This window comes from Cebus imitator, unplaced genomic scaffold (assembly GCF_001604975.1).
Source record: "Cebus imitator isolate Cc_AM_T3 unplaced genomic scaffold, Cebus_imitator-1.0 Scaffold375, whole genome shotgun sequence".
Lineage (NCBI taxonomy): Eukaryota > Metazoa > Chordata > Mammalia > Primates > Cebidae > Cebus > Cebus imitator.
The window spans coordinates 2,077,805-2,088,558 of NW_016107690.1; the positions used below are offsets into that span (position 1 = coordinate 2,077,805).

At 60.3% G+C, this 10,754-nt stretch overlaps 3 protein-coding genes across 3 annotated transcripts in view; 2 read left to right on the forward strand and 1 right to left on the reverse strand.

Moving 5' to 3' along the window:
• Positions 1-3,492, forward strand: part of PEAK3 (PEAK family member 3) — a 10,680-nt gene extending 7,188 nt beyond the window's left edge. The window contains exon 4 of the mRNA XM_017507479.2: positions 559-3,492. Within this exon, the coding sequence (XP_017362968.1) occupies positions 559-1,353 (795 nt within the window). The 3' untranslated portion in view covers positions 1,354-3,492. The remainder of the gene's footprint in view (positions 1-558) is intronic.
• Positions 3,288-7,103, reverse strand: OAZ1 (ornithine decarboxylase antizyme 1). The gene is given in 6 exon segments (XM_017507478.2): positions 3,288-3,795; positions 3,951-4,036; positions 4,776-4,948; positions 5,251-5,337; positions 5,339-5,396; positions 6,870-7,103. Coding segments are annotated over 6 exon segments (684 nt in total). The 5' UTR covers positions 7,016-7,103; the 3' UTR covers positions 3,288-3,661.
• Positions 7,104-9,816: 2,713 nt separating this feature from the next.
• Positions 9,817-10,754, forward strand: part of JSRP1 (junctional sarcoplasmic reticulum protein 1) — a 12,557-nt gene continuing 11,619 nt past the window's right edge. Inside the window, exon 1 of the mRNA XM_017507373.2 lies at positions 9,817-9,835. Within this exon, the coding sequence (XP_017362862.2) occupies positions 9,817-9,835 (19 nt within the window). The remainder of the gene's footprint in view (positions 9,836-10,754) is intronic.

The window sequence follows — 10,754 nt, forward strand, 5'->3', positions numbered from 1 at the left end:
CACCCTGTCACCCAGGCTGGAATGCAGTGGCATGATCTCGACTCACTGCAACCTCTGCCTCCTGGGTTCAAGCGATTCTCATGCCTCAGCCTCCTGAGTAGCTGGGATTACATGTGCCTACCACCACGCCCAGCTAGTTTTGTATTTTTTTACTTTTACTTTTATTTTATTTTAATTTTTAGAGACTGGGTTTCACCATGTTGGCCAGGCTGGTCTCGAACTCCTGACCTCAGGTGATCCACCCACCTCGGCCTCCCAAAGTGCTGGGGTTACAGGTGTGAGCCACCGCGCCCAGGGATCTTCTTTGGAACTCACTGCCCAGGGACATTCTGCCACCATCTTCCTGCCCGGCTTAATTTCCTTGAAAGTCCTTACAGTAGGTGACTAACTTCCAAATTAACATGGACCCCCTGCTTCTGGAGGGATGCAGGCAGCCCCTCCCTAGCCGTAGTGGGGGCGGTTTGGGGTGCCGGGGGAGGCTTCAGGTCAGGTGGCACGGGGGCAGGTGGTGCTGGGAGGGTCAGTAATCCAGGTCCTGACACCCTCTCTGCTTTGCAGGTGCCCAAGCCCGGGGCAGACGTGCCCCACCAGTGGGGCCTGAAGCTGCAGACCTCCCTGTCCCCGCACTTCAATCTGCAGGGGCTGTGTGGCCTGGCGCCAGAAGGCACGCTGCCCGGGGCGCCCTGGAGGGGCGCGGTGGCGCTGGCAGCGGAGGTGCCGGAGCGCACGGTGGCGCAGTGGCTGGCGGAGGCCTGCGCGCAGCCGCCGGAGGAGTTCGCGTGGGCCGTGGCCCTGCAGCTCCTGCAGCTGAGCGCCGCCCTGGAGTTCCTGGAGGCCCGGGGCGCCACCCTGGTCGAGCTGCGGCCGGAGAACTTGCTGCTGGCGGCCCCGCGGGGCTGTGCCGCGAGGGGGCCCCCGCGCCTGCTCCTCGCGGACTTTGGCCGCGTCTGCCGGCAGCCCCCGGGCCCCCCCGGCCCCCACGCGCCGCAGCTGGGCCGCCTCCTCCGCACGCTGCTCGGCCTCGCTGCGCCCTCGACCTTGGCCGCGGGCCTGGAGCGCCTGGCTGCGCAGTTGACCCGCTGGCGGCCCTCGGCTTCCCGCACGCGGGGCGCGCTGCAGGCGCTGCTCTGGGGGCCCGGGCCTGAGCTGCGCGGCCGGGGAGCACCGCTGGGGCCCTGGCTCCGGGCGCTCGGGCCGTGGCTGCGGGTGCGCCGCGCGCTACTGCTCCTGCGCCTGGCAGAGCGCGCGGCAGGCGGGGAAGCGCCGGGTCTCGAGGACTGGCTGTGCTGCGAGTACCTGGCCGAGGCCACCGAGTCCTCGATGGGCCAGGCCCTGGCGCTGCTGTGGGACTGACCCCAACCCTCGGCGAACACACCTGGCCCAGGCCTGCCCAGGAGGCAGGGCTGGGGCTCAGGTCGGCGTCTCGGTGATAGCCGGGACAACCCCTTCTTCCTGCGCGGTCCAGGTCGAAGCAGAGGGAGCAGTGCCTGCGCTCCACAGCCTCCCGCCTGCGCTGGGGATGGGGGTCAAGGGCTTCCCAGGGGTGCAGCTGCCCGTCCAGGGCTGGGGGCTGATGGCCGATGGCCAGCGCCTCCTGTGTGGGCAGCACCTCCCTGAAGCCAGGCCCCCACACCTCTTCCAGGAGCGGACACCCCGCTGATCACTGTGGCTCTGAATGTGTTCTGCCTTCCTCAGCGGCCAGGGCGCTCTTCCGGCCGCAGGGTCTGTCACTGTCTCCATGAGAGGCCAAGACCACGACCAGAGGCATCCCTGGACCCGGAGCACCCCCTGTGCTGAGACGACCAGTGATTTTGGGTGTGTGGTGGGGAATTGCTGGATGCTGTCAAGGGAAGGGAAGGCTCCCTGGGACCTTAGTCACCCAGCCCAGAGGGGTCTGGACTCACCGTCCCTGAAAGTCCCCGTGGTTCTGTGCCACCTCCCCCCAGTCCCTCTGCGTCCACCCTGCCTCCCTGTTCCTCCGTGACCACTAACCTCTTTCCCGCCCCCAAGCATTTGTAGAAGCTGTTTCCTCTGCCACACCGTTCCAGTTCCACTTCCTCTAAACAAATAAAGGTTCCCCCCCCCCGCGGGGCGCCCTGCTAGCTCCTTACCCTGCGCTCTCTGCCCAGTCCCAGCAAGCAGCACCACCAAGGGGCATTGATTCCTCTCTCTCCTTATGTTACTGTCCCCAGGGCTGTGAGCTCCCTGGAGGCAAAGGCCAGGCCTGGCACACAGTAGGTGCTCACTTAATACCGCTGGATGATGGAATAAACAGACACAGAGGAGACTCACTCATGGGGAATAGGAGTCTTCCTTTAGGCCTCTGCCACTTTGCACTGCCTTGCCTGTGGCCTCCCTGGAGCCCCAGAATTGCCCCTCCATTCCATTTCCCATGGCAGTCCTATGAGGTCCCTCTCCAGCTCAAACACTTCCCATGGCTCCCCAGTGCCCTGGAATACACACAGGGCTCTTCCCTTTTGAAGTCTCCAACCCCATGTTGTTCATCCTTGGAGGTACTTTCTGGTACCCGCCCCCACTTCGCCCAAGTTTTTTTTTTTTTTAAAAGATCCGCCAACCTCAGCCTCGCAGAGTGTTGGGATTACACGCGTGAGCCACCGTGCCCGGCGCCCAAATTGTTTTTTTACGCTGAAAACAGCCCCCCTCGACTATGCTTGACTCGTATTCAGCCTGCAAGGCCTCAGCTCCAATGCCCCCCTTCCCTGCATTTGTGCTGCCCTAACGAGCTGGGAGTGTCTGTGTCCAGGTCTGTCCCCCCAGCCGACCCCACCATCGCTCAGACAGCTGAATATGCCCCCGCACACCGGGTCTACCCCCATCTCTTCGAGCTCCTCCTCTTTCCAGCGGGTTTCCCGGCCACGCCGGGCCCTGACTTGCCGGGTGGTGTTTCCGGCTACGGCCGGCCAGTGGCGCTGCCGCCGCGCAGTCGGCGCATCCGGAAGCGCTCCATGCAGGCCACACCCCCACCGGAAGTGCTGCTGCCCTGAACGGCATGGCAGCCCCCCGAGGCGGCCATTGACAAGGCGCCCCAAAAGGGCTGGAGACGCCGACCCCCACGCGCAGGCCCAGGCTGGGGCGGGAAGGGAGCGAGGCAGATAGAGGCCCCAGGTGAGCAGTCAGAGCTGACGCGGCCCAGGCAGTCCCCTCCGCGGGAAAGGCCCTCCAGCTGCCCCAGTGCCAAGTCCCCTGCGACCCCTCCAGCCAGGGCCCTCCGTGGGCCCAGGCTCTCCTCCCCACAGTCGCGGACATTAACGCCACGGAGCCACGTGCATGGGGTGTAATCACTTTATTGGCTTTTGGAGAGAATAGAAGGGAGATGAGTACCTATCTTTCCAAGTTAAAAGACCTAAGACTGTTTCCAAAAGACTCCAAATAAGAAACTTCTCCTCCAAGTACAAGGATAATCTGAATCATCTTAAACCAGCAATAAAAAAGTAAAATATAAATTTTTATTTAGAATTAAAGCAAATACTTCAGTATCACAAACACAATATTCAACTTCAAGAAATATGCCGCTAATTTGGAGTGAGCATTTGCACGATTACAACATGCGGACAAACCCAGGCGAGATGAGCGAGTCTACTGTCCCCCCCAGCTGACGGGGGCGACCCCAGGGGCTTGATGTGCAGCCCCACCGCGGCTGCTACTCCTCCTCGCCGGAAGACTCTCTCTCGAACGTGTAGGCCATGAAGCAAGCGTCGGGTCTCTTGGGGACAAGGGGATGCCCCGGTCTCACAATCTCAAAGCCCAAAAAGCTGAAGGTCCGGAGCAAGGCGGCTGCGGGGAAGAGGCTGTCAGATGTCAGAGCCCCCGTGCCCAGAGGCCCTGCTGGGATGCCCGAGGGTGTGGGGGAGCGGAGACCGCGCCTGTGGGTTGAGAAGGGGTGGGACGGGCACCCCCACACGCCCGCTGCAGGAGATGTGGTCACCTACCTCTGTCCTCACGGTTCTTGTGGAAGCAAATGAAGACATGGTCAGCTCGCAGCTGCTCCTCAGCAAACTCCAGGAGAACTGCGAAGCTACAGCGCGAGTGAGCACCTTGACAGCCAGACCAACGCACCTGCCCACCTCCCTCCTGGGCTGTAACAGCTACCCAGAGGGCTGCTCTACTCTGGGGTCCCCCTGGGTCCAGATCGTCTTATAGATGGGGCTGTCCTGAGACGGCAAGGTACTGAGCAGCCCCCATGTCAGAAAGTTCTCAGACACTGCCTGGCGTCCCCTGAAGGGCGGAATCCCAGGGTCAGAACTTGGAGCGCACTTTTTTTTTTTGACACGCAGTCTCACTCCAACGCCCAAGCTGGAGCGCAGAGGCTCGATCTTGGCCCACTGCAACCTTCACTTCCTGGGTTCAGGCGATTCTCCTGCCTCAGCCTCCAGAGCAACTGGGACTACAGGCGTGTGCCACCACACCCAGATAAATTTTGTATTTTTAGTAGAGACAGACGGGGTTTCACCATGCTGGCAAGGATGGTCTAGATCTCTCGACCTCGTGATCTGCCTGCCTCAGCCTCCCAAAGTACTGGGATTACAGGTGTGAGCCACTGTGACCCGGCTGCAGTGACTTTACAAAAAGGGACCCTGTCCCCACCCACAAAGCAATGGCAGCCCCCATATTTGCTGCCTGAGGGCAGCACCCCCCACGTGCTCCCTGCACACCTGGGTAAGTTCTCCCCACCTGTCCTCGCCCTCCTCGGGCAGCCAGACCTGTTCTGGCCTCTCACCTGTCCTTGCTCCCCTCGGGCAGTCCTGGCCCCTCACCTGTCCTTGCTCCCCTCGGGCAGCGCACCGCCCGGGATCTCGATGTAGAGGCTGCCGCCACTCAGCACTGCTCGCCAGTGAATGTGTTTGGCGTCTGTGAGCCTGGACTGGACGTGGAGAATCCTCGTCTTGTCGTTGGATGTTAGTTCCTCTGTTACATTCAGCCGATCATCCTGCCCAGGAGACGGTGCAGCCCAATTCACAACCCCTCAGTTCAGAAGCCCCACGCACCCTACGGGGCTCCGAGACCCCGGCCACCCACCCGGCAGCACTAAGGCTGAGACCTAGGCCATTATTCAGCTCAGGCAAGGCTCAAGCTTCGGAAGTCTGTACACTAGCTCCGACGAAACTCTGGGTTCCCAGAATTAAACTAAATCGCAGGTACAGGGCAGAAAGGTGCACACGAAGCGCCTGCGGCCCCAGAGCAACCCCAGCGCACCCCACTCCACCGTGGCAGGCCCGGCCCCATACTCACAGAGTAGAATAAGTTAGCTGAAAGATTGTGATCCCTCTGACTATTCCCTCGCCCACCTGGGATCTTCAGGGGTGGGTGAGGGGCATCAGGAGCACCACCGAGGCCCCGGACCCGGGTTACTACAGCAGAGGAGAGACACCCTGGAACTGCAAGAGACGCGGGTCAGTAGGCGGCGCCGGGCTCCGCGCAGACACCCTTCAGGGCGCGCGGGCGGCCTTCAGTCCTAATCAGTTCTGGCCGGAGGACCCCGCCCCGCCCCACACCCCAGGCTTCTCGAGGGCATCTCTAACGCCTGCCCCGAGAACCAGGGGCAGCGATTACTGAGCCTCGACTCCTCGGACAGCATCGCCCAGGCCTGCCCAACCCTCACTGGGCGCGGGTCCCTTCCCCTCGCCCCGCCCCGCCCAGCGCTTCCCCTTTCCAGCCCAGCCACGGGTTCCCCTTTCCACCCTGCACTGCGGCCAGAATCGGGAACCCTGGCTTGTCCCAGGGAGGGGAAGAGTGGGGGCCTGGCCTGACCTCGCGGAGGACGCGCCCCCTCCTGCCCTGGCCCCCCCGCTCCGGGCCCGGGCCCTCGCGGTTGCGTCATCTCGGCAGACGCGGCCCCGCGCCCCGGGGGAGATTTTCACAATCGCGCAGCCGACAGCGCCAGCAGCCATTTGCTGCGCAGTGTAAACAGGCCCCAAAGTCGCCTCCATTTTGCAGGGCCCCCAAACGGCGTCACCGTCAGCACCTCAGCCAAACTTCCCGATCCCCGGGGCTGAGTGACGCCCACCTAGGTGGACGCCGTCGGGGAGGCTCGGCCGAGACCCCATGGGCCCCCCAACCACCGCAGCTGGCCTCCGCGCTCCGGGAAACATGACGCGTGGTCCAGGGAGGCGGCGGGGGTCGACCCCCAGCTCCCCGGGGGCCCACGCGGAGAAGCCCTGGGTGCCGCCTACCTGCGCGGCCTCGCACCCCGCTTCCCGGGCCATCCACACCCGCTCGCTCTGGGGCGAAAAACGTGGCCCACGAGGTCGGCCGCGTGCGGAGATCACATCGGGGCGCGGGGAGCCAGCGGGAGTAGTTTGCCCGCCGCGAAGCACTCACGGCTCCCGCACCGCAAGCTCCACGGCTGGGACTGAAAAGTGCAAATTCACCCGCCCCGCGAGCCCTGCGTAGCCTCGGACCAGCCCCCGACAAGGGCGACCCCGCCCCCAACCAGATTGCCCCCTGCGCCCCCCAAATCCGACCCGCAACCGGAAGCCTCTCCCCTCCTCCACAATGAAGTCCTATCCCGCGAACCCCGCAAAACGCACTCGCCTCCCCCAGATTCCCCATCCTGCGCCCAAATCGGACCTCCGACCTCACCCTCGAATCAGGCGCCCCCGCAAACCCGAGCAATGACCCCACACCCTTTTCGAATAAGGCTCCGGACCTGTGCGTGCAAACCCGACCCCCGAGAGCGCTGCCAGGACCGGGGGGGACCTCCAGACCCGCCCCGCCCCCGGCGCGATCCTGGCCTTGACAAAGGGGCGGATCTCGCGCGCCCGGGACCTATCTGTTCACCCGAGGCCAGCCCCCCGCGGGCCTGCGCGGCCGGCGCTTCTGGAAGCTTCGGACGGGGGCGGGGCGCTCACCTCTCACTGCTGCGGCCGCCGCGGCTGTGCAAGCTGAGGAGCGGCATGGTGAGGCTGTCGTGGACGGTGGCGCTGGGTTTATCCCCTTCCTTCTCTCTGGCGAAGCAGTGGCTGTTGAGGATCCGCTGCAGGGAGGATTTCACCATCCGGCCGCTGGGGTCCGAAACCAGGAAAACCTCCGCTGCGCCTCTCCGCGCCGCCGCCGCTGCTCGCCGTTCGCAAAATGGCGTCGTCGTCGCCGCCCGCCTTTATAGACGCCGCGCCCGGGCCACGCCCCCCGCGCCGCCGAGAACGCGGCCGCACAAGGGGCGGAGCGCGGGGCTGCCGGGAAAAAAAAAGTCGCGTCCGCCCCTCTCAGGGTCTGATTGGTGAAAGGTGACGGGCCCAGGGCAAGGCGGCTCCGAAGATTGGTTGTTGAGCCTTGGGGCACGCCCCCTCCTTCTCGCGTCACTCTGCGGGCGCCCGGGGGCGGGGCTTGCCGTAGCGCGGGGTACGCGCTGCGCGCGCCCTAAGCCGTCCCCGCCCCCACAACTGGGCCTTGGGGCGGGGACGGCCCTTTGGGGCCGATTTTTGGTGGTTTCCGAATGCCAGTTTGTCCTTCGTGATCCACGTCACCCTCCCTAGGGCCCCTTCACGCAGCGGGACCCCTCCCCTGGCGGCTTGGGGCGACAAAGGCCCCCGGGTATGGGGGGGGGGTCTCACCGCGCCCATCCCCCAAAAGACAAAATTATTTCAAGTAACACCTGGTAATCATCGGTGATTATTATTATTATTATTATTTAATTTGGTCTTGCTGTTCTTAAAAAGCTTCCGATGTTTTAAAAAAGAACTTCCAATGTTAAAGATATTATTCCAAGTTAGTAAAATATTTCGTGTGCGATTTGGACTCAAGCAAAAATTGTACTCTTTGAGGATAAATTCAGATTTTTCCTGTGGAAATTAAAACTCACCCTAAGGAGAAACATTACTTCTGGCAGTTAAAACTCAGAAACACATCTCATGTAGGAACTAAAATGTGGATCTCCCAAGGAAAAAACGATTTATTTTTCGGTTAAGTTCGGTAAACTGTTTCTCCTGTGAGCTAAAATGTGGACTTATCCAACGAAAATATTTCCCCTCCTGGTTAAATCCAGGAAAAAAAAAATCTCAGGTATGGGAAAAAAAAATATCTCAGGTATGAACTGCAGTTTGCACGTAATAAGCAAAGACAGAACTCCTGGGAGTTACATTTGGGTACACACAGCTTCTGTGTAGACTAAACTACTAATTTAGCAAAAATGTGCCACTTTGCAGTGAGGTTTAATAAAATATCTTTTTCTTTTTTTTAAGATGGGGATTTCACCGTGATGGCCAGGCTGGTCTTGAACTCCTGACCTCAGGTGGTCCACCCACCTCGGCCCTCCAAAGTGCTAGGATTACAGGCGTGAGCCGCCATGCCCAGCTTAATAAAATATATTTCATGTATAAAGTGCATTTCGATCTTACCAAGCAAAAATACTACTCCTAGCAGATCCTGTTTTCTTTCATGGTTTTACTTTTGTTTTGTCTGCGACTGGGCCTTGCTGTCACCCAGGCTGGAGTACAGTGACGTGATCCCAGCTCACTGTAACCTCCGCCTCCTAGATTCAAGCAATTCTCTTGCCTTAGCCACCCAAGGAGCTGGGATTACAGGCACCCCAGACCATGCCCGGCTAATTTTTGTATTTTTAGTAGAGATGGAGTTTCACCATGTTGGCCAAGCTGGTCTCGAACTCCTGACCTCGGATGATCCACCTGCCTCGGCCTCCCAAAGTGCTGGGATTACCACCTTGGGCCACAACCCCTGACCCTCTTTTCAGATTTCATACTGCACTGGAAGACTGCTGTTGCATCTCTGCTATGAGCATTCGATATTCAGGTGTTGAGGCAGAAATTAACTCCTGCTGTTAACATTTGGGGCCGTCCTGGGCACTGCAGGGTGCTGAGCAGCGTCCTTGGCCTCCACCCACCATGTCGGGAGCACCCCCAGTCATGACAGCCAGAAGTATCCCCAGACATCACCCAATGTCCCTTGGTGGGGGGCAGAATCATCCTGGGTGAGACCCCCCAGGGTTAGGGGATTACACGGACTGCCAAGGGACTCTGCGTCCCATGATCCTCTGCCCTGTTGAAGTCCCAGGAAGCTGCAGTGCACCCTGGCCAGGCGCAGTGGCTCACAAGTGTAATCTTAGCACTTTGGCAGGCCAAGGTGGGGGTGGGGAGGGGATCTCGAGGTCAGGAGCTCAAGACCAGCCTGGCCAACATGGCAAAACCCCGTCTCTACTAAAAATAGAAAAATTAGCTGGGCGTGGTGGCGTGTGCCTGTAATCCCAGCTACTCAGGATGCTGAGGCAGGAGAATCTCTTGAACCCGGGAGGCAGAGGTTGCAGTGAACCAAGATCTCACCACTGCACTTCAGCCTGGACTATGGGACAAGACTCCGTTTCAAAAAAAGAAAGAAAAGAGATCCACGCCCTGAATGGGGAGGGAGACAGGAGAAGAATCCCAGGCGCTGGGGTCCTCCTGGTTTAAACCGATTGCCCCATTGGGAGTTGATGCTGGTGTCTGGTGTGAGCAGAAAACAGACGGGTCTCCTCCCTCAGCCCTGTCGACATTGGGCTTGGAAAGTTCTCTGGGATGGGCAGCCCTGGTCACCGCAGGGTGCTGAGCAGCGTCCCTGGCCTCCACCCACTCCACGCCAGTAGCACCCTCAGCCATGACAACCGGAACTATCCCAAACATCACCCAAAGTCCCTTGGAGGCAGAATCACGCCCCCTAGTTGAGAACTTCCTCTGGGAGCTGAGGCAAGAGGGTGCCCGAAATGAACAGGTCGGGGTGGGATTTCCAGAACCGCCACGACCAGGGAGCCCCGTCCGTCCGCCCTGACTGCAGCAGTTCTCACTTCCTCCTCCTGTCTACCTCTAACTCATGGCCGCCTGCCAGCGCTGTGAGGCTTCTAGAACAACCGCCCCCACACTGGCCAGGCCACGGTGGATGAGCACTAAGATGAGCAAATGCACCCTGCTGGTCCATCCGGCTGCGCTCCCAGGAACCAGGGTGGGAGGTGCTTTGCTGGGAGCTGGGGAGTCTGTGACTGGGGAGGGGCCAACAGACAGCAGGGAGAGAAAGGGGCACATCAGGGAGGGCTTCCTGGAGGTGGTGAGACTTGAACTGTCTGAAAGGGACAGGAGAGCATGTGGGATGGTCAAGGATGGAGAACCCATCCCTGGGTCTTCTCTGAAATCAAGGCTGAGGGGATAGATGCTGGCAGAAGAGGCAGAGAGTATGACTCTGACTTATTTATTTATTTGGTTATTTATGAAACAGTCTCACCCTGTTCCCCAGGCTGGAGTGCAGTGGCATGATCTCAGCTGCTCACTGCAACCTCCGCTTCTCAGGTTCCAGCGATTCTCCTGCCGCAGCCTCCCAAGTAGCTGGGATTACAGGCGCCCGCCACCACGCCTAATCTTTGTATTTTTAGTAGAGATGGGGTTTCACCACGTTGGTCAGGCTGGTCTCGAACTCCTGACCTTGTGATCTGCCCGCCTCGGCCTCCCAAAGTGCTGGGATGACAGGTGTGAACCACCGTGCCTGGCCAACTCTGATTTCAAAAAGGATATGTGGGCCTGGCGTGCACTTTTTGGGGCAGAGGCAAGATCATTTGAGCTGAGGAGTTCAAGACCAGCTGGGGTTGGCCAGGCACCCTGGCTCACACCTGTAATTCCAGCACTTTGCGAGGCCGAGGGAGACGGATCACCTGAGGTCAGAAGTTCAAGACCAGACTGACCAACATGAAGAAACCTCATCTCTACTGAAAATACAAAATTAGCCAGGCGTGGTGGCGTGTGCCTGTAATCCCAGCTACT